The sequence below is a fragment of the Panthera onca genome, chromosome C1 (assembly GCF_046562875.1).
Source record: "Panthera onca isolate mPanOnc1 chromosome C1, mPanOnc1 haplotype 2, whole genome shotgun sequence".
NCBI lineage: Eukaryota > Metazoa > Chordata > Mammalia > Carnivora > Felidae > Panthera > Panthera onca.
Genome location: NC_138346.1, coordinates 181075726 through 181100268, shown reverse-complemented (window position 1 = coordinate 181100268; position 24543 = coordinate 181075726). Strand labels below are relative to the sequence as shown.

At 37.6% G+C, this 24543-nt stretch overlaps 1 protein-coding gene across 4 annotated transcripts in view; it reads right to left on the bottom strand.

Moving 5' to 3' along the window:
• Positions 1-24543, bottom strand: part of FAF1 (Fas associated factor 1) — a 529381-nt gene that overhangs the window by 280333 nt on the left and 224505 nt on the right. For all 4 annotated transcript variants that reach the window (XM_060621411.2, XM_060621414.2, XM_060621415.2 and 1 more), the window contains one exon: positions 19282-19373. In XM_060621411.2, coding sequence (XP_060477394.1) covers positions 19282-19373 — 92 coding nt within the window. The remainder of the gene's footprint in view (positions 1-19281; positions 19374-24543) is intronic.

The following is a 24543-nucleotide window of genomic DNA, read 5'->3' as shown; positions in this document are numbered from 1 at the left end:
CACATATGAAATGTGGAGAGTTAGAGACCTCAAGGATCCTGAGAAGAATGGTGTTTCATCTGCTTTTCTTCATTTCTGCCTCTGCTCATAGGGAGTATACTATTTCTGCCCATGCTGCTTCTCCCCACAAAGGAAGTTTTAATGAGAACACTTAGAGTATTTTTCCCCACTCTAGACCTGTTTCTCCCAGAGGAAGAAAAGAAGAGACTATTGCAATTATTCACAAGGTCACACTGTACTAGGTTAGGAGTCACAGAAGGCAAGGACTAAACCAGCAGCTTCCTCTTTCACTTCTATGTCCTAGTGCAATGAATTCTCTCCCACTTCTTACCCTCTGTGGTAGATACACCTGGACAAAGCTTGCCATGAACTCCCTAAGCTGTCTTTCCTACTGTGACTAGGTTGGTGAAGCAGGCCTATTGCACCAGCCCATCAGGCTCTAAAGACCCAGTCATAACTCTATTAGGCTACCTGAGTATGTGGGTCTTAAGATTTAGATCTGGAATAAGAGGTAAAAGACTCCACTTAGAATTCAAGTCTAAACCACATACTCCATTGGGTGCTTGTTTAGCCATTAAAATAGTTTTGTCACACAATGATTCTGTGGCAGAGCTGGGGTTACAACTAAGATACCTTTGACTCATTACTCCTCGATTCCTTCCACAGCACCCATTGGAAAATATAACACCCTACTCTTGCTTAATTCAAGACTACTGTCACCTGCTTTCCCACACCAATGGTTTTCCAAGGACCAAAAAAAAAAAGTCATATATTTTAACACTAGTGGTTTACTCAACTATCACAAGAGTCCCAATTAGCACCCCGAATTTAACCCTGCTTATACAATAGCAATGAACTCAAAGTCATAGTTAACAGCAACTTCACAATTCAGAGGCCACACAAGAGGACCATATGCTTGACTGCGTGACAGAGCTCAAAAACAAACTCATGGAAGTCATTAAAATATTAACTGGAACCATCCTCTGAGTATAAAAAGGTCAAAGTTCAAAGACTCAGTTACTACTTATAAAAGGGAAAACTACACAGGGATACCTTATTTTCTGTCACCTTTCCATAAAATGAAAAAAACCTATATAACTAAAATGGAACTGAACATTTTCATCACCTATTAAAACAAGGCCAAAGCAAGGTGAAAAGACTGCCCAAGACTCTACCGAGACATCCTCTCAGTCCTTTTCTAGCAAGTTATCATTAGTAATACCCAATCCAAAATGTTCAACCTCCAACTAATATTTACATATGACCTGAAAGCTTCAGCACTATTTCCCACACCTAAAATACTTTTTCTTCTGCTCTTCACTTTAATGGCTCCTCCACCATTCATGTCTCAACTTAAACAGTATATCTTTGGAGAGGCCTTTCCTGAGCATACAACCTATAGTAGCCACCCAATTCTTATCATGTCACTCTATTTTGGTTTTCTAGAAAGCACTTACTATCATCTATTGTTTATAGTTTCTTGCCTGTCCCCCCACCTCTACACATACTATACTGTAAACTGCATGAAAGCAAGCACCTTGTCAGCTTGTTCTCATTATATCTCTAGCACCTAGAACAATAACTTAACATATTGTAAGATGGCACTCAATCTATATCTGGTAAATGAGTGAAAAATTGACATCCTGCATAAATAACATGATAGATAGGACTCTCAACTTATCTGAAAAACACCTTATGATGAATTTGACAACTAGCAAAACAGCCAATGGAGAGAGTACGGATGCAAGAACCAAAAGTGACATTCTTCAATTAGTCACGAAACTTCTCACATTCATTACAACAAATGTTTGTTATTAAGGGCCTTTTACATACATGACACTTTCATAAGTTGAGGAAGATGCTCATTAAGAATGTTCTTGCTTTTCTTTTTTTAAAAAAAATTTTTTTAACATTTATTCATTTTTTGAGAGACAGAGAGAGAGTGCACAAGCAGGGGAGGGACAGAGAGAGGGGGAGACAGAATCGGAAGCAGGCTTCAGGCTCTGAGCTGTCAGCACAGAGCCTGACACAGAGCTCAAACTCATGGACTGAGAGATCATGACCTAAGCTGAAGTTGGATGCTCAACTGACTGAGCCACCCAGGTGCCCCTTGCTTTTCAAAGCTCAGGATCTGATTGGAGAAGATAGCCGTACATGAAATAATACTAAGGAAACTAAGACTTATAGAGGAAAAATGTTGCCTTAGGCCAAAAGGCCAGTGTCAGGCAAATACAGGACTGAACAGTCTATGTGTTCTATAAAGCCAGAGCTCCTTCCATTACTACATATTTTGATGGGAAAACCTTAAGGAACAGTAGACAAAAATAAAGGTTAACCTCATGCCAAGAAGTGAAGGCTGCCTAGCTCATTACATTTATGGGACACTTTTAAGATCTTCTGTTATTTACGTATAATTTTGTTTTAAAATTTACTAATTTCTTACTTGCTTTAGTATTATTTAATAGTTACCTTATTATGAAAACTTTTATGAATCTGTAGTTAAGTTCCCTTTTTCATTTCTGATATTTTTATTTGTGCTTGCCTCTTACTTTTTCCTGTCTTGACTTTCCAAACAGAGTTAATTTGATGTTGATTACCTCTATCAATAACTTCTGCTTTTTAATCTTTCTTTCCTTCTATTTACTTTTGGTTAACTCTGTTGTTATTTCTCTATTTTTTTAAGTTGAACATACAATGCAAGTGTTTTCTATCTTTCTTGTCTTTTAATTAGTGGACTTAAGATTACGTATTTCCCTCTAAGTACCACTTTGGTTATATTCTAAGTTTTAGTATCTAGCACTCTCAGTTATGTTCATTTCTAAATATCCAGTGATTGCTACTATGATTTCATTTTAACCTATAATTTTGAAATAAATTATCTGTAGTATCCAAAAGTATGGAGGATCTCAGAAATATCTTTTATTATAACTTCACTTGTAATTTTGTTGCATGATGGCCAGAGAATGAAGTCAGTATGATAGCAATTTTTTGATACTAGCTTTGTGTTCTAGTACATGGCCAATTTTCATTAGTATTGCACTTGTGTTTAATTCAGCTATTCAAATCTTCTACAGCTGGCAAGAATACAATTGTTTAATTCATTAGTTTTTGAAAGATGTTTGTATATGATTGTGGTTAATCTATTTCTTCTGGTGATTTTGTCAATTTTGCTGATTTGTACACACAAGTTCACAACTTGTGTTGTGAAAAGAATGCTATACATTCTTTCAATTAATATTGGCTAGAATATCATTTTCTGTCCCTTTATTTTCCCTTTTCTATGCCATTTCTTCAAAAAATGTTTCTCTGGTAAAGAACATATAGTGGACTATTTTTAAAACTCCTATATGAGAGCTTTTAATAGCAGAGTTTAATATTTTACTGAGATTTCAATATACCTGATTTCTTTTTTTTTTGCTACCATATTTTGTTTTTCTTCTACTTTCCTTGTTTCCTGTGCTCCTTTTTTCATATTATTGTTTGCTGATGCACTAAGTTTTACCATTCTCTTTCTTATTCTAGAAGTATGCAGGTTATTCTTTAACATTATCCCATTTAGTTATAACATTTATACCTATGTGTATGTTTTTTCTAATACAGACTAAAGTTAATTAGGCTATCTAGCCTTCTTCAAACAAGAACCTAAATGAACTCCCAATAATCACTCTTTCTCACCACCTCACCACTACCCCTAACTCAGTTTCCCCATCTACAAAATTTGGTTAATAATATTTCTGATTTATTGTGAAGATTTAATATCCCATATATATATATATATATATATATATATATATATATATATATAAAAGACTTGGCAAAAAAACCTGTCTTTATAAATGGTAAATGTTGTGTCACTGTCACCTACCAAGCACTTTAACTTCATACTTAACATTTTTATTCTTGTAACTATTACTTATCTTCTATCTCAGTCATTATCTATAATTTGTACTTTGTCACTAACTTTTACTACAATAGCTCTAAAAATCCAGAACCCAGAAACATTCTCCATTTGCTTCAATCTATTATTCTCCTATCTTTCCTACTGTCACTAAACCTGCTAGCTAACTTCATTTCCATACTTAAACCCTGTACTCCACTCTGCATCCCTGCTGTGGACTAAAATGCATTTCCCCTCTCCCCAACCAGAATTCTTATGTTGAATCCCTAACCCCCAATATGACTATTTGGAGACAGTCTTTAAGCGGTAATCAAGATTAAATGAGGTCTTAAGAGTGGGGCCCTAATCCGATAGAGTTGGTGTCTTTATAAGAAGAGGAAGAGAGACCAAAACATCCTTGCTCAGTCACACATACCTGCTATCTGTGTTTTCTCTCTCTCGATCATGGGAGCTTAGCTCATGGGAGCTAAGCCACTCCCATGCCCTCTTTGGCAACAGCCCTAGTTTTGGTTTTATATTTTCAAATTTTTCTTATCTGCTGTGTCTTTCTCCTCTTCTAATTCTCTAGTCTCTTGATGCTACTCATCCTTCAACTTCTTCTCTGCATAGTTGACTTTTCTGAAATAACAGTAACTCCAATTCCTCACTTCTCTCTTATCTCTTAAAATCTACTATAATCTGGTTCTCATTTTTTCTATCAGAAATAATCTCAAAAAAGTCATCAATTACTTATATGCCAAACTCAATGACCTGTTAAATAATTATCATCCTAATAGAACTACACTGCAGTATTTTGAACCATTGTACTTTAAGATAAAAAAAATATATAGTAGTACACATTTCTCAGTTCTAAACATGACTTTGAATTGCATATGGACACACACCAGTGAAAAGCTCCATTGGCAACTAGGACATGTGGGTTTATAAATAGGTATTTGTGTGTCATCTATACATATTTGGAAAGTGAAGGACTGAGAGTAGGTATCAGGGAGACGTTACAGTAGGAGGAACTGCTGAGAAAAGAACTCCCAGGAACACCAACCTTTAGAGTAGATGGAAAGAGGAGCTTACTGAATGAATCAACCTGAGTGGCAGACAGAACACTAAGAGTGAGTTATATCTAAGCAAAGTTTCTGTAAAGAGATGAATTAAAAAACAAGCCTAATACTTTTAATGAAGAGTATATAAGCTCATTGAAAACAGAACTTATTTTTAAAAAAGAGGTTAGAGTGGGAGACAGCCAAAGCATGAGACTCTTAAAAACTGAGAACAAACTGAGGGTTGATGGGGGGTGGGAGGGAGGGGAGGGTAGGTGATTGGCATTGAAGAGGGCATCTTTTGGGATGAGCACTGGGTGTTGTATGGAAACCGATTTGAAAATAAATTTCATATATTAAAAAAAATTAAAAGGAAAACAGAACTTATTTTTATTCACTATGTAACCAATAAATCTTGGATAGACTAAAATTTTTCCTATAATAATATGAAACCTGTATAATTAACCGGTTTTTTTCCCCCTTGCTAATTTTACTATCACTGATAGTATAGTCTGAAGTTTTGCCATTGAGGTACTATTTCACCTATTAATTAGTGAAATCTGACTTATTAAAAAGTGTTTTTAAATGATTTTCAACTGTTATAAAGGTTATGATTAAAGAGTTTGCTCTTAAATTTTCAGAAAGCTTGATATTCTATCTTCTGAAAAATATAATTTACATTCAAATATAATTCTAAATGTAATTATAAATCTATATATAATTTTCTGCTCTTAATGTTTTCTTTTTTCAGAAATTGTAAATACGTAAAAGACTCAATTACCAGGCACCCCCTAGTGGTAGTAAAATCAAGAAAAAAATTCTTATAGGACATGGTTTAAAATGTACTGTTCTCTATATGTACAGTTCTTGGGGTGCCTGGATGGCTCAGTTGGTTGAGCATCCGATTTCGGTTCAGGTCACAATCTTGCCGTTCAAGCCCCACGTTGGGCTCTGTGCTGACCAGGCAGAGCCTGGAGCCCACTTCAAGTTCTGTGTCTTTCTCTCTGTCTCTTCCCCACTCATCATCTGTCTCTGTCTCTCTCTCTCTCAAAAATAAACAAACATTAAAACAATTTTTATCTACAGTTCTCATCAAACCTTGAAAATAAAATGGTTTATAAGTAAATAATTTAAGAGCATGTTATTTTATATCTACATTTTAATAAATGATTAAGGATACATTTGAAAAAAAAAAAAAAAGGGAATCACACACTGAAATTTCATGAATATTCCTGAGAAGAACTACGATGAGTGAACTAATGTAATGCCCTTCAAAGAGTATATAACAATTACAAGGGAAAAAAAATCTCAATCTAAACAACTGCCTCCAAAAGAAAAGGCATATTTACCTTTTTAATGTTTATTTATTTATTTTGAGAGAGAGTGCAAGCACAAGTGAGGGACAGGGAGAAAAAGAGGGGGAGAGAGAGAATCCCAAGCAGGCCCCACACTCAGCACAGAGTCCGACGCAGGGCTCAATCTCACGACCATGAGATCATGACCTGAGTCAAACTTCAGAGTTGGATGTTTAACTGACTGAGCCATCCAGGCGCCCCAAGAGAAGACATCTTTAAAGTCTTATACATTTGTGTCAAGAATCCAAAAGCCATATTAGATGCAGAGTCACAGAGACTTCAGAGTGAGAAGTATTTACTATTCACCTTGAACAATCCAAAAGTCTTCTAAATACCTCAATTTCCTCATTTATAAAATAGATGAATCAAAATCACGCTGCATACTAGCAGGGTTATTTTAATATTTAATAAATTACTAATGGTAATTACTAATTACTAATGGTATTTATCAGCATAAATAAATCATTTTATTTATTGTGCTTTGTAATTTATGCATTTACATATAATGTACCACTGCTGCTTAATGAATTTTTACAACCACACTGACAACTAAAAACAATGCTTCCCATTTTATAAATGAAAAATCTGGGGCCGCAGCTAAACTGGGAGAGTAATCTAGGATTTTTCTCATTATACCTTAGTGTCCTTTGTCTGGAGAAATAGATTACGATCATAATACTTTCCTGACTTGGTTATAATAAACTTTGTCTAGGAGTGACACTATAATACCATATTGCCTGGTCCGATTATAGAAGACTGATACTTTATAAAGAATGAACCTAAAGTTTGCCATTTCACTGGAACTGCAATGGTAAAATCTGGCAGCAGGACCTCATCATAGTCCTCCACTGCAATTAACAAGCAGGTTATTATCCAACTCTTCTCCATCTTCTAATATACATTGACTCATCTCAAAGAAAAAAATAATAATAAAACCAATTAAACATCAAATGAACCACCTAAATAAAATAAACTATTTTTTTTTCAAAATTCCCAAATTTGAGATGAAGAAAGGAATGGGGACATTATATATATAAATTCTCCTATTTACAACAACCAATTCCAGAGTTCTTCTATTCACTTGCCAATTCTCAAATAACATTAAGAATCAGAATTACCCCTTATTTTATCCTGTTTAGATTATAAATTAGGTAACAAATTACAAACTTTATCTACCAGATTAGATAATATGATATGTTATATAACTCAATAGGAAATTTGTTTTTAGAGTCTACTATATAGTTACAATGTTGAAAACATATTTTTAATGTTTTATTTATTTTTGAGACAGAGAGAAAGCATGAGCAGGAGAGGGGCAGAGAGAGAGGGAAACAAAAGATTGGAAGCAGGCTCCATGCTGACAGCAGTGAGCTCCATGTGAGACTCAAACTCATGAACCATGAGATCTTCAACAGAGCTGAAGCTGGACACTCAACCAACTGGGCCACCCAGGTGCCCCTGAAAACTTATTTTTATTTGGTAGAATAAAAAATTAAAACCACAAGTTAAAAATAATTATAACCATTAGCTTTTAAGGTTCTAAATGAATTTTTTTAATGGTCTCCCATGAAATCAAAATTCAGATATATATCACCAAAAAAAGGGAAAATAATCTCTAGTTTTACTGAAAGATACATTAGATTAACACACTAAGAGAAAAACAACTTGGATTTTAGTTAGACTTGAATAAAATATGCATTGATATGATTTTTCATTACAAGGAGCCTCTACATGTCCTTCCTCCCCCCCAGATAGTTTGTGCTTCGGTATCTTCTGTTTGGCTTTGAATTCTTCTGTCTTACTGTTCCAACAAAGGAAACAGCATCAGTATAACTTGGTAAAAATCCATAAAGCCAAGTTGGAAGATGGCAGCAGAGTATAGGAACCTGAAGTTTGCCTTGTCCCAGGAATACAGCTAGATAATTATCAAATCATCCTAAATACCCTAGAAATCCACCTAAAGACTGGCAGAACAGACTCCACAATGAAAGGCAGAGAAGAGGCCAATCAAAGAAGGTAAGACATGTGGAGACATGGTTTGGGAGAAAACTGGATTTGTGGCTGCCGTGGTGAGAAGGGATCCCTGGTCTCGAATAAAGGTGAGAGACAGACCAGCACAGAGGGGAGCACATAGGGAAAACGAATTCCCATAGCAATTGGCTAGGAAAGCAAAAAGGGCCAAATTTCCTACAATTAGTAGATCTTAAGGCCTGGAAGTTTTGTTTGTTTGTTTGTTTGTTTAAGTAGGCTTCATGCCCAGCATGAAGCCCAACATGGGGCTTGAACTCACAACCGTGAGATCAAGACATGAGCTAAGATTGAGTTGGATGCTTAACTGACTGAGCCACCCAGGCAACCCAAGCCTGAAGTTTTAAAGGTCATCCAGCTTGGGGGAATAGAGCCCAAAGGGCATTGCAATGCTCTTGGAGAGAAGGCAGTCAAATAATCCAGGGACACATAGAATGGAAACAGTGATCTGAAGACCACCTGGGGCACACAGTAGGCAGGCTATTTGCTCATTTCAGAGCACATCCCAGAGAGGCAGCATTCACAAAGACACCACTATAGGAACAAAGGAACAGACCAACACCATTTCACTCACTTCCCCTCAGCATGAGCAGGGTCACGGACCACCTACAGGGACCAGTGCAGCATGGACACTCATGACCTAACTTGCTTACACCAAGCCCCACCCCCATGCTCCAAAAGAACCACCCTTCCCAGTCATGCTTGTATAAGAGTTCAGTGTGACAGCCTCTGGCTCCAAAAGATCAGCCCAAACCTGTGCTCACACCTTATCTCCAAACACGGGAGTTTTGTGGAGCTTCAAGTTCCACAGTGGTAGCAACAGGTCTCATTTCACAGATACACCAGAGCACACCTAGTTAAAAGGTGTCACATTCAGGCAAAGGGCCAAACACTGCCCACAACAGGCAAAGAGAACCTCTACAGATGACTGACCTGGGGATAAAGCACCCAGAACGAAACAACAGAGTGCACATAAAACACACTGTAGACACTCCTGGAATCACCATACCCTGGGGGAGAGGGAATAATACACAACAGGGCACTACAGGATCTCTTCTTCAGAATGCTATTATACTCAAGAACAGCATACATAGCTGACCTACCACACAGAAATAGGGATAGAAATTAAGACAGAATGAAAAGATAGAAAAACGTATCAAAAATCAAAGAACAGGACAAGGCCATAACCAGAATTCTAGGTGAAACAGATATAAGTAACATGCCTGATAGAGAATTTAAAGTAATGATCATGAGAATTACTCACTGCACTTGAGAAAAGAGTAGAAGGCATGAATGAGACCCTTAACACAGAGGTAAGGAATAACAGCAAAGATAAAGAGCTTGATAAATGAAATAAACATACTTGATGGAATGAACAGCAGGCTGGAAGAAGCAAAGGAATGAATTAATGACCTAGAAGACAGAGTAATGGAAAATAATCAAGCTGAACAAAAGAGAGAAAAAAGAATTATTCAAAATGAGAAGACTGACGGAATTCAGTGACTCCATCAAACATAGTAACATTAGCATTATAGGAGTCCCAGAAGAAAAAGAAGGAAAGGGGGTAAGAGAATTTATTTGAAGAAATAATAGCTGAAAACTTCCCAAATCTGAGGAAGGAAACAGATATTCGGAGCCAGGATAGGCACAAAGAACCCCATCAAAATCAACAAAAGCAGATTCACAACAACACATATTATAATTAAAACGCCAAATACAACGATAAAGAAAAAAATTTAAAAGCAGCAAGAAAAAGAAGACAGTCATTTATATGGGAAAACCAAAAGGGCTGGCAGGGGATACTTCAGCTGAAACTTTCTAAACCAGAAAGGAATGGCATGATAAGTTCTAATGCTAAATGGGAAAAATGTGCAGCCAAGGAGACTCTATCCAGGAAGGCTATCATTCAAAATAAAAGGACAGATAAAGAGTTTCCCAAACAAACAAAAACTAAAGAAGTTCATGACCACTAAACCAGCCCTGCAAGAAATACTGAGAGACTCTTTGAGTGGAGAGGCAAAAGTGACATTATAAAGGTAGGAAAGGGAAGATGGCGGCGTAGGAGGACGCGGGGCTCACAGCGCGTCCTGCCGATCACTTAGATTCCACCTACACCTGCCTAAAGAACCCAGAAAACCGCCAGAGGATTAGCAGAAGGGAGTCTCCGGAGTCAAGCGCAGACGAGAGGCCCACGGAAGAGGGTAGGAAGGGCGGCGAGGCGGTGCGCGCTCCACGGACTGGCGGGAGGGAGCCGGGGCGGAGGGGCGGCTCGCCGGCCAAGCAGAGCCCCCGAGTCTGGCTGGCAAAAGCGGAGGGGCCGGACGGACTGTGTTCCGACAGCAAGCGCGACTTAGCGTCTGGGAGGTCATAAGTGAACAGCTCTGCTCGGAAAGCGGGAAGGCTGGAGGACAAAGGGAGGGAGAGCTGCTGAGCCCCCGGACGGCAGAGCTCAGCTTGGCGGGGAACAAAGGCGCACGCCAGCGCCATCTCCCCCGCCCATCCTCCAGCCAAAATCCCAAAGGGAACCAGTTCCTGCCAGGGAACTTGCTCGCTCCGCGCAAACACCCAACTCTGTGCTTCTGCGGAGCCAAACCGCCGGCAGCGGATCTGACTCCCTCCCGCTGCCACAGGGCTCCTCCTGAAGTGGATCACCTAAGGAGAAGCGAGCTAAGCCTGCCCCTCCAGCCCCTGTGCACCTTGCCTACCCACCCCAGCTAATACGCCAGATCCCCAGCAACACAAGCCTGGCAGTGTGCAAGTAGCCCAGACGGGACACGCCACCCCACAGTGAATCCCGCCCCTAGGAGAGGGGAAGAGAAGGCACACACCAGTCTGACTGTGGCCCCAGCAGTGGGCTGGGGGCAGACATCGGGTCGGACTGCGGCCCCGCCCACTAACTCCAGTTATACACCACAGCACAGGGGAAGTGCACTGCAGGTCCTCACCACGCCAGGGACTCTCCAAAATGACCAAACGGAAGAATTCCCCTCAGAAGAATCTCCAGGAAATAACAACAGCTAATGAACTGATCAAAAAGGATTTAAATAATATAACAGAAAGTGAATTTAGAATAATAGTCATAAAATTAATCGCTGGGCTTGAAAACAGTATACAGGACAGCAGAGAATCTCTTGCCACAAAGATCGAGGGACTAAGGAACAGTCACGAGGAGTTGAAAAACGCTTTAAACGAATTGCAAAACAAAATGGAATCCACGATGGCTCGGCTTGAAGAGGCAGAGGAGAGAATAGGTGAACTAGAAGATAAAGTTATGGAGAAAGAGGAAGCTGAAAGAAAGAGAGATAAAAAAATCCAGGAGTATGAGGGGAAAATTAGAGAACTAAGTGATACACTAAAAAAAAATAATATACGCATAATTGGTATCCCAGAGGAGGAAGAGAGAGGGAAGGGTGCTGAAGGGGTACTTGAACAAATTATAGCTGAGAACTTCCCTGAACTGGGGAAGGAAAAAGGCATTGAAATCCAAGAGGCACAGAGAACTCCCTTCAGACGTAACTTGAATCGATCTTCTGCACGACATATCATAGTGAAAATGGCAAAATACAAGGATAAAGAGAAAATTCTGAAAGCAGCAAGGGATAAACGTGCCCTCACATATAAAGGGAGACCTATAAGACTCGTGACTGATCTCTCCTTTGAAACTTGGCAGGCCAGAAAGGCTTGGCACGATATCTACAGTGTGCTAAACAGAAAAAATATGCAGCCGAGAATCCTTTATCCAGCAAGTCTGTCATTTAGAATAGAAGGAGAGATAAAGGTCTTCCCAAACAAACAAAAACTGAAGGAATTTGTCACCACGAAACCAGCCCTACAAGAGATCCTAAGGGGGATCCTGTGAGACAAAGTACCAGAGACATCACTACAAGCATAAAACATACAGACATCACAATGACTCTAAACCCATATCTTTCTATAATAACACTGAATGTAAATGGATTAAATGCGCCAACTAAAAGACATAGGGTATCAGAATGGATAAAAAAACAAGACCCATCTATTTGCTGTCTACAAGAGACACATTTCAGATCTGAGGACACCTTTAGATTGAGAGTGAGGGGATGGAGAACTATTTATCATGCTACTGGAAGCCAAAAGAAAGCTGGAGTAGCCATACTTATATCAGACAAACTAGACTTTAAATTAAAGGCTGTAACAAGAGATGAAGAAGGGCATTATATAATAATCACAGGGTCTATCCACCAGGAAGAGCTAACTATTATAAATGTCTATGCGCCAAATACCCGAGCCCCCAGATATATAAAACAATTACTCATAAACATAAGCAACCTCATTGATAAGAATGTGGTCATTGCAGGGGACTTTAACACCCCACTTACAGAAATGGATAGATCATCTAGACACACAGTCAATAAAGAAACAAGGGCCCTGAATGATACATTGGATCAGATGGACTTGACAGATATATTTAGAACTCTGCATCCCAAAGCAACAGAATATACTTTCTTCTCGAGTGCACATGGAACATTCTCCAAGATAGATCATATACTGGGTCACAAAACAGCCCTTCATAAGTTTACAAGAATTGAAATTATACCATGCATACTTTCGGACCACAATGCTATGAAGCTTGAAATCAACCACAGGAAAAAGTCTGGAAAACCTCCAAAAGCATGGAGGTTAAAGAACACCCTACTAACGAATGAGTGGGTCAACCAGGCAATTAGAGAAGAAATTAAAACATATATGGAAACAAACGAAAATGAAAATACAACAATCCAAACGCTCTGGGATGCAGCAAAGGCAGTCCTGAGAGGAAAATACATTGCAATCCAGGCCTATCTCAAGAAACAAGAAAAATCCCAAATACAAAATCTAACAGCACACCTAAAGGAAATAGAAGCAGAACAGCAAAGGCAGCCTAAACCCAGCAGAAGAAGAGAAATAATAAAGATCAGAGCAGAAATAAACAATATAGAATCTAAAAAAACTGTAGAGCAGATCAACGAAACCAAGAGTTGGTTTTTTGAAAAAATAAACAAAATTGACAAACCTCTAGCCAGGCTTCTCAAAAAGAAAAGGGAGATGACCCAAATAGATAAAATCATGAATGAAAATGGAATGATTACAACCAATCCCTCAGAGATACAAACAATTATCAGGGAATACTATGAAAAATTATATGCCAGCAAATTGGACAACCTGGAAGAAATGGACAAATTTCTAAACACCCACACTCTTCCAAAACTCAATCAGGAGGAAATAGAAAGCTTGAACAGACCCATAACCAGCGAAGAAATTGAATCGGTTATCAAAAATCTCCCAACAAATAAGAGTCCAGGACCAGATGGCTTCCCAGGGGAGTTCTACCAGACATTTAAAGCAGAGATAATACCTATCCTTCTCAAGCTATTCCAAGAAATAGAAAGGGAAGGAAAACTTCCAGACTCATTCTATGAAGCCAGTATTACTTTGATTCCTAAACCAGACAGAGACCCAGTAAAAAAAGAGAACTACAGGCCAATATCCCTGATGAATATGGATGCAAAAATTCTTAATAAGATACTAGCTAATCGAATTCAACAGCATATAAAAAGAATTATTCACCATGATCAAGTGGGATTCATTCCTGGGATGCAGGGCTGGTTCAACATTCGCAAATCGATCAACGTGATACATCACATTAACAAAAAAAAAGAGAAGAACCATATGATCCTGTCAATCGATGCAGAAAAGGCCTTTGACAAAATCCAGCACCCTTTCTTAATAAAAACCCTTGAGAAAGTCGGGATAGAAGGAACATACTTAAAGATCATAAAGGCCATTTATGAAAAGCCCACAGCTAACATCATCCTCAACGGGGAAAAACTGAGAGCTTTTTCCCTGAGATCAGGAACACGACAGGGATGCCCACTGTCACCGCTGCTGTTTAACATAGTGCTGGAAGTTCTAGCCTCAGCAATCAGACAACAAAAGGAAATCAAAGGCATCAAAATTGGCAAAGATGAAGTCAAGCTTTCGCTTTTTGCAGATGACATGATATTATACATGGAAAATCCGATAGACTCCACCAAAAGTCTGCTAGAACTGATACATGAATTCAGCAAAGTTGCAGGATACAAAATCAATGTGCAGAAATCAGTTGCATTCTTATACACTAACAATGAAGCAACAGAAAGACAAATGAAGAAACTGATCCCATTCACAATTGCACCAAGAAGCATAAAATACCTAGGAATAAATCTAACCAAAGATGTAAAAGATCTGTATGCTGAAAACTATAGAAAGCTTATGCAGGTAATTGAAGAAGATATAAAGAAATGGAAAGACATTCCCTGCTCATGGATTGGAAGAATAAATATTGTCAAAATGTCAATACTACCCAAAGCTATCTACACATTCAATGCAATCCCAATCAAAATTGCACCAGCATTCTTCTCGAAACTAGAACAAGCAATCCTAAAATTCATATGGAACCACAAAAGGCCCCGAATAGCCAAAGTAATTTTGAAGAAGAAGACCAAAGCAGGAGGCATCACAATCCCAGACTTTAGCCTCTACTACAAAGCTGTCATCATCAAGACAGCATGGTATTGGCATAAAAACAGACACATAGACCAATGGAATAGAACAGAAACCCCAGAACTAGACCCACAAACGTATGGCCAACTCATCTTTGACAAAGCAGGAAAGAACATCCAATGGAAAAAAGACAGTCTCTTTAACAAATGGTGCTGGGAGAACTGGACAGCAACATGCAGAAGGTTGAAACTAGACCACTTTCTCACACCATTCACAAAAATAAACTCAAAATGGATAAAGGACCTGAATGTGAGACAGGAAACCATCAAAACCTTAGAGGAGAAAGCAGGAAAAGACCTCTCTGACCTCAGCCGTAGCAATCTCTTACTCGGCACATCCCCAAAGGCAAGGGAATTAAAAGCAAAAGTGAATTACTGGGACCTTATGAAGATAAAAAGCTTCTGCACAGCAAAGGAAACAACCAACAAAACTAAAAGGCAACCAACGGAATGGGAAAAGATATTTGCAAATGACACATCGGACAAAGGGCTAGTATCCAAAATCTATAAAGAGCTCATCAAACTCCACACCCGAAAAACAAATAACCCAGTGAAGAAATGGGCAGAAAACATGAATAGACACTTCTCTAAAGAAGACATCCGGATGGCCAACAGGCACATGAAAAGATGTTCAACGTCGCTCCTTATCAGGGAAATACAAATCAAAACCACACTCAGATACCACCTCACGCCAGTCAGAGTGGCCAAAATGAAGAAATCAGGAGACTATAGATGCTGGAGAGGATGTGGAGAAACGGGAACCCTCTTGCACTGTTGGTGGGAATGCAAATTGGTGCAGCCGCTCTGGAAAGCAGTGTGGAGGTTCCTCAGAAAATTAAAAATAGACCTACCCTATGACCCAGCAATAGCACTGCTAGGAATTTATCCAAGGGATACAGGAGTACTGATGCATAGGGGCACCTGTACCCCAATGTTTATAGCAGCACTCTCAACAATAGCCAAATTATGGAAAGAGCCTAAATGTCCATCAACTGATGAATGGATAAAGAAATTGTGGTTTATATACACAATGGAATACTACGTGGCAATGAGAAAAAATGAAATATGGCCTTTTGTAGCAACATGGATGGAACTGGAGAGTGTGATGCTAAGTGAAATAAGCCATACAGAGAAAGACAGATACCATATGGTTTCACTCTTATGTGGATCCTGAGAAACGTAACAGAAACCCATGGGGGAGGGGAAGGAAAAAAAAAAAAAAAAAGAGGTTAGAGTGGGAGAGAGCCAAAGCATAAGAGACTGTTAAAAACTGAGAACAAACTGAGGGTTGATGGGGGGTGGGAGGGAGGGCAGGGTGGGAGGGAGGGCAGGGTGGGTGATGGGTATTGAGGAGGGCACCTTTTGGGATGAGCACTGGGTGTTGTATGGAAACCAATTTGACAGTAAATTTCATATATTAAAAAATAAAAAAAATAAAAAAATAAAAAAAAAAAAAAAAAAAAAAAAAAGGTAGGAAACACAAAAATAGCAAAAATAAATATATCTGTAACAACCAGCCAAGGAAGTCACAATATAAAAAGATGTAACATATGACATCATATTTCTCAAACCTGGGAGAAGAGGAATAAAGAATTGGTTCAAACTTGAAAGGCCATCAACTTAATATAGACTGCTATATGCAGAAGGTGTCATATACAAACCTAATGGTAACCACAAATCAAAAACTAATACATATGCAAAGAATAAAGAGAAAGAAATACAAATATATCACTAAAGAAAACCAGCAAACCATGAAAGATAGAAAGACAGGAAAGGATCAGAGAAAATCTTCAGAAACAAACACAAAACAAGTAATAAAATGACAATACATAGATGGACAAAATAATCCAACCTAAAGACACCAGCACATTGAAAGTGAGGTGATGGAGAAATATTTATCATGCAAATTGTCAAAAGAAAGCCATATTAGTAATACTTTTATCAGACAAAATAAAGTTTAAAACAAAGACTATAACAAAAGACAAAGGAAGAGACTATATATATAATAATAAAAAGGACAATCCAACAAAATATAACAATTATAAATTTTATACACCTATAATGGATAGACCCAAATAGTTACTAGATAGACCTAAAATAGTTACTAACAAACATAAAGGAACTAATCAAGGAAAATACAATACTAGGAAGAGACTTTAACACCCCACTTACATCAATGGATAGATAATCTAAACAGAATATCAACAAAGAAACAATGGCTTTGAATGACACAATAGACCAGAGAGATTTACCAGATATATTCAGAACATCTTATCCTAAAATAGCAGAATACATATTCTTCTCAAGTTCCCATGGAACATTCTCCAGAAGAGATCCACAAAACAGGTCTTGTCAAATTTAAAATGATCAAAGTCATACCATGCATGTTTTCTAACCGGAAAGCTATGAAACTAGAAACCAATCACATGAAAAAAAAGTCTGGGAAGCGCAGAAATACATAGAGATTACATAACATGCTATGAAACAATGAATGAATCAACAAAGAAATAAAAGAAGAAATTAAAAGGTACATGGAAACAAATGAAAATGAAAATACAATGGTTCAAAACATTTGGGATGCAGCAAAAATGGTTCTAAGAGGGAAGTTTACAGCAAAACAGGCTTACCTCAAAAGCAAGAAAATGTCAAATAAACAACCTAACCTTATACCTAAAGCTACAAAAAGAACAAACAAAACCTAAAACAAGTCAAAGGAAGGGAATAATAAAGATTAGAGAATAAATAAATGATAAAGAAACTTAAAAAAACAACAGAACATATCAATGAAACCAGGATCTGGTTCTTTGGAAAAAAAAAAAAAATCAGTAAAATTAATAATCCTCTAGCCAGATTTATCAAGAAAAAAAAAAAAAAGGGACCCAAATAAAATCACAAAGGAAAGAGGAGAAGTAACAACAAACACCACAGGAGCACAATTATAAGAGAATTTTATGAAAGACTATGTGCCAACAAATTGGACAACCCAGAAGAAATAGGTAAGTTTCTAGAAACATAACCTACCCAAACTGAAACATGAATAGAATGTTTGAACAGACCACTTACCAGCAAAGAAATTGAATCAGTAATCAAAACACTCCCAAAAACAAAAGCCCAGGACCCGATGGCTTCATAGGTGAAGCCTACCAAATATTTAAAGAAGAACTATTACCTATTCTTCTCAAACTATTCCAAAAAATAGAAAAGGAAGGAATATTTCCAAATATTGAACTTGTGTCTAATGTGGGGACAATTTTAGAGGACTAAGCCCCGAACCTATGGGATTTTATGCTGTCTTCAGGTAGATAATATCAGAATTAAATTAAAATTGTAGAACTGGCATTGAAAAACTGCCTGGTGTGGGAGGGAAAGAACACCACACATTTCATAGCCAGAAGTATTCTGTGAATAGTGTATGAGAGAAAAAGAGTAATTTTTTCCTTTTAATACATAATAATAAAGATATTTCATAGGTGGGAGGGGAAAAGGTTGACAATATTCATAGTTTAAGCACACAGGTCTCTACCACACAAAATCACCAAATTGTATTAAGAAAGAAAGAAACATGTATAAAAATTGTGAAAATCTAAAAACAAATGTAGTTCTGGAGTGATACTGTACTCACAAACATTATGACTCTATTACTGGCATAATCATTTACTTTGGATCAGTTTGCTTTATCTAGCATTAACAATGTAATATATAATTTAATATTAAAATATTTTAATCATTCTATAAATGTCTTGAGTTTCAAGAATAATGAAAAAAGGATAAGATTCTTTATTTCAAATAGAAAAGCTTAACAAAAATGTATCAGTGCTTTTCAAACCCTATTCTGCAGGACCTGATGAACTTCCCTCAAAAGTATGCCTTCTTTAGCCATGGGGAAAGCTAGAGTTCCATTTACTCAATCTCTTCCTTCTAATACTAGTCCCTCCCCTTCAAACAGAGCAGCACTTTTTTTTTTTTTTTTTTTTAATTTTAGAGAGGGAGATGGAACAAGCTGGGGAGGGGCAGAGAATGAAAATGTTAATGAGGTTCAGTGCTCAACACAGAGCCTGACATGGGGCTCAATCTCAGGACTCTGAGATCGTGACCTCAGCCAAATTGAGTCAGACGTTTAACCAAGTGAGCCACCCAGACACCCCAGAGCAGTACCATTTTTGACTATTTTTTCCATAATGGAGTTTTGCTAAAGATTTTCTTTGGAAAAAAATTCCACCACTAAAATCAAACAAACCATCCAGACCAAAATAGTTTGAAATTTTATATAGTTAATAGTTGGTGGTAAGTTTATGCTTCAACAAGATTTTGATTTGATTTCATTTTGATATTTACATACAGCTTAAAGCAATGTAACAATCAAGCTTTCCATTTCAGACTCCCAGGAAAAGTAAACACCTTACCCAGCATGACTAGATGATGAAGGTGGTGGCAAGTCTGGTGTAAGGACATAAAGACTGTTGTTTTTTGGCAAATGTAGCGATTTTAAGACCGTCTGGAAAAGAAAAATTAAAAACAAAACAAAAAAAATGACTGTTGATTGTACATTATTCATTTTTTCCCTAAAGTTCTTGAAAATTTTTCAATATTATAGCTTACCTTTTCATCTTTTGATAATTTCCTAAATATGATAAAGCAGAACGACTGAATCCAAATAATTTGTTTCTCCCATATACAAGTGAGCATATAAGTATGAACATTAAAGATAAAACGCAAATTCTTTAGCTCATGATGAAATACAACTAGATAAGAACACAGCTAAGAGTCATTAATTTCTTCATTAAAGAAGTATATCCTTGAAACTAATACACACTTCTTCAAGGATCATTATAACAAAAATTAGCATACTGTAGGTTTTCAGAGATCACAAGACCTAGAAAAGATTATAAGCAAGCACCTCAACCCAAAGACTTTAAAGATAAGGAACTGCAGCCCAAGAAGTAAACTGACTTGGGTAAGAGATGTAGTAAGTGTTACCTGGGTACCTTAACTCTTACTCCAGAGAATTTTTTTGTTAAAATATTCCATCTAGGGTGAATAAACTACTCTTGTGATACATCTGAACTATATCTTGAAAGCCACACAAAACTTTAGTACAATTTTTTGCCATAAAAACCCTACATACCTTTTGCACTCCTAACTTGATGGTAAAAACTTACTAACATACTTCAAACTTTTTTTTTTGACAGAAAAACATATTAAGAAACACATTTTACATCTTTACATCGTAACCCAGGGCATACATATTTATTAAACAGATACTTACTGAGCTACCTACTCTGTGACAGGACAATTGTAAACACTGAGGGTATAGTGGTGAACAGAACAGTCTAAATCCCCTGATGGTATAGAGTTTTACAGTTTAGTAGGAACAAATAAAGTTAGCAACCTATATAGTTGAATATTAAAACTTGATAATTCTTTGGAATAAACATAAATCAGGAAAGGGAGGGTGAAGAATATGGGGGTGTGAGTTATGTAATTTTACACTGGGTGGTGAGGGTGGTTCTCACGTGGGGAATATGGCTTTTGAGCAAAGACTTAAAGAGGTGAGGAAGTAAACCATGAGAATATACAGAAAAAGAATATTTCAGGCAAAGAAAACAACCAGCACAAAATACTTAATGAACAACAAGGAGTCTAATGTAACTGAAGTCAAATGAGCACTGACTGAGATGGGTCACAGAAAGAACAGTGATGGTAAGGACAGGAAATATGTTGAGGTATTTAGGCTAATGTAAGGGCTTTGACTTTTACTCTGAATGAAATGGGAAACTACTGAAGTGACAGGATACTTAAATGATTCACGTTAAAATGAATCATTTAAATAATACATACATACATAAATTTGTTAGCTGTGTTGAAAACACTTGGGAAGGGGTTGGCAGAGAAGGACAGAAGCACAGAAGAGACTAATGGAATATACTAAGATAAGGATGATAATGGTTTATGCCAGTGTGATAGAAGCGATGTAAAATAGCTGGATTCTGGATATATTTTGAAAATAGTATCAAAGAGATTTCCCGACATATTGGATACAGTTTCTAACAGAAAGGAGTCAGTAATGATCCTAAAGATTTTAGACTGAGTAACTGGAAAGATGAAGTTGGTATCAATTCAAAGGCAAGACTGAAGATGAGGACTTCCATTTTGGGCAGGTAAGTTTGAAATGTGTATCAAGCATTTAAATGGAGAAGATAAGCAAGTGGATATATCAATCTGGAAAGCCGGGAACAGGTCTGGAGTGGAAATATAAACTAAAGATATAAAACTGTGCATATAGATGCACTTAAAAGTCATTACACTGGACAAGATTACCACTGAATTTAGTCACGTGGTCACTTCACTGGTGACTTTGACAGAAGCACTAGCAATTCTTTGCTTAGATTGGGCTAAGGAGAAATGGGGATAAATAAATTAGAGACAAGAAATATAAACAACTCTCTGGGGAAAGTTTTGTTATCAAGGGGACTAGAGGAATGCAGTGATTATTAGAAGGGGAAGAAAAATAGAAGACATAACATTATGTTTGTCGTTATGCTCTACTAGAGGTAATGGTCTATTAGAGAAAAATACCAATGATGCAGGAAACACAGGGAAGAATTAGGTCAAATCCTTGAATAGGCCAGAGGGGATAAAGAATGCAATCCAAAGCAAACATGGAGGCCTGGTCTTCAATAGGAGACTGGACAAGCCATCTAGAGTAACAAAAGGAGAATACTTTTGTAAAATGCAGGTAAGTAAACAGAGACCAAGCTGGGAATTTGTAGAATTTTGCTTATATTGCCTTTATTTTGTCAATGAAACAAAACAGGAAAGAAAGGCATCAGTTGAGAGTGAGAATAAGGGAAAGGTGCTTTAAAGGCCTGAGGAGAGGACAAGTACAAAATAACCATTTAGGAGTGTAGATAAACCAGGTAAATATACTGTGACTGCCTAGCAACAGTAAGGGGCTCTCTAAAGACCATGGTCATGAATTTAAAGGTACACCAACACCATGATTTTATTTGTCTGCAGCCACTTTTAGCTGTAAGGCACAGAACAGATGGAGTTGGATTTATCAAAAGTAAGGATTTTTGTCATGCAGGATCTTTAAAGAAAGAGTTGGGATTATACACAAGAAAGTGATTATAATGATTAACCGTGGGATTTAACCCACTGTAAGGAAGGAAGAAAAAACATGAAAGAGGTAATCATCTTGAGCAGATGGTAGAAACAATGGATTAGAAGCCTAAGTAGTGTTGAAGAACTGCTGGAGTTAGGACACCAAAGGAAATGAGCTAGAAAGATGAGATATGGTAAGCAGAAAATCAAAGCCTCAAATTAAGATTTGAGAATTATAATTAAATGATAGGAGAATGGGAGATATAGCTGATACAGGTTGGAGAAAAAAAGACCTCTGTAGGAAAGAAATTCAAGAAACTAAGAGTCCGAGGTACTGGAAGAACCATTTACAAAGATATTTAAATTACCAAGAATTAGGATAGAGAAAGGTGAATCCCCTGGAACACGAGGTCTGAGAGGTCTGAGGGCCATAGGAGGAGAAGTGGTTCTCCTCCTACGAGAGCATTTGGTAGAGGCTGTACAGTCTCCCCACAAGCAAAGGTCCCAACAGACCCTGGAGAACAGCCATGTTCACTCATATTGGAACAAAGACACCATGGTGTGATGAAACCTGGCACTGGCTGTATGTTGTGTTCTGCCATAAGCCCTGAACCTCTGCTGCTATGCAATTACCCAAACTTTTTCTGCGGCAGGCAGGCACCTGTCTACAATCTCTGAACTTCTGCAACAGCATAGCCACATGCATGTTCCCAAGGGGCAAGCGGGCACCTGGCCATTGCCCAGCGAGACCCTCCCCCATAGGGTCAGAGGGGGTCCAAGCCACAGGTTTCTCAAAAGTGAGGGATTTGGAAACACAGCCCCATATGAGATATAATTCAGGAGGGAGCTTCCGCCTGACAGGCTGACAGCATGGACACAGACAGTGTAGAAGTAGGGAGTGAATGGAAGCCAAAGACAAAGGTGGGGTGCTTGACTGCTGGTCTGTGAGAGCACAGAGTTCCAGAGCCAGAGACTGGGAAGCTGGGTGACCCCATTTTCACCTCTCCCATGCATTCGCATAGACATGCATGCCTGCCAACCAATCCACCCCAGTAAGCTAAACAGTGCCAATTAGTGGAGAAGAGAGCCCTTGCACCAGGCTCCAACCAACTGCGCCAACCAAGCTCAGGCCCTAGGAGACCAACACAAGTCTCTCTCTCTGCTTAGTGTAAGGACTATAAAGTGCTTCACATTTAGACTTCTAGGGGAAACCGGATGTAATTTCATTCAGATTTTCTTCTGTTTCCTGGTCCATCTATTTGGTGTTTTCCCCCCCTTTTCTTTTTCTCTTATTCTTGGATACAGAAAGAATTTATTTTTATTTCCCATTTTTACAAAATTTTTTTACTATATTCTCTTGTAAATTTTTTTATTCTATTTTACTTTCTTCATTTCATTCTATTCTATTTTATTGTATAATTTTTTTTAAATGTTTTACCTTTTTTTTCTTTTCTTCCCCTTTTTTCTCTATTCTATAAGCTTCTTTCAAAAACCAGACCAGAGCACACCTAGCATCTAGCTCCCTTTATTTGATTTTTTCTGTTGGTTTTAATTTTGAAGCTTTTATTTTTTTATTTCACTAATACTTTTCCTTCCTCCAAAATGACAAAATGAAGGAATTCACCTCAAAAGAAAGTACAGGAAGAAAGGATAGCCAGGGACTTAATCAACACAGATATAAGCAAGATGTCTGAACTAAAATTTAGAATCATAATAATAAGAATATTAGCTGGAGTTGAAAAAAGCATAGAATCCCTTTCTGCAGAGATAAAAGAAGTAAAATCTTGTCAGGACAAAATTAAAAATGCTATATGTGACATGCAATCTCGAATGGATGCCACAGCAGTAAGGGTGGATGAATCAGGGCAGCGAATCAGTGATATAGAAGACAAAATTATGGAGAATAATGATGCAGGAAAAAAAGAGGGAAAGTAAGGCAAAAAAGCACGATACAAGACATAGAGAACTCAGTGACTCATTAAAAAAGAAAGGCATCTGAAACAAAGGAGTCCCAGAAGATGAAGAGAAAGACAGAAGGGGTGGGAGGTTTATGTGAGCAAATCATAGCAGAAAACTTTCCTAAACTGTGGAAAGACACAGACCTCAAAATCCAACAAGTACAGAGAACTCCCATTAGAGTCAACAAAAAACGACCATCAACAAGGCATATCATAGTCAAATGCACAAAATACACAGACAACGAAAGAACTATGAAAGTAGCAAGGGGAAAAAAATCCTTAACCTATAAGGGAAGAGAGATCAGGTTCACAGCAGACCTATACACAGAAACTTGGCAGGCCAGAAAGGAGTGGCAGGATATATTAAATGTGATGAACCATAAAAACATTGCACTTTTTTTATCCTATCCTCCCTCTCCCTAACCGAAAACACTGTAACTTGCACAATTATATGTATAAAAATATGGCCTGTTGATAAATGTTATCCTCTTTATTTTATAGATTCACACTTATAAGAATATTTAGTGTGAATCTATACCTTAGAAAGCCTATGCAGCTTAGCTAGTGTTCAATTACTTTATCAAAGAGTGAGTGACTTAAACT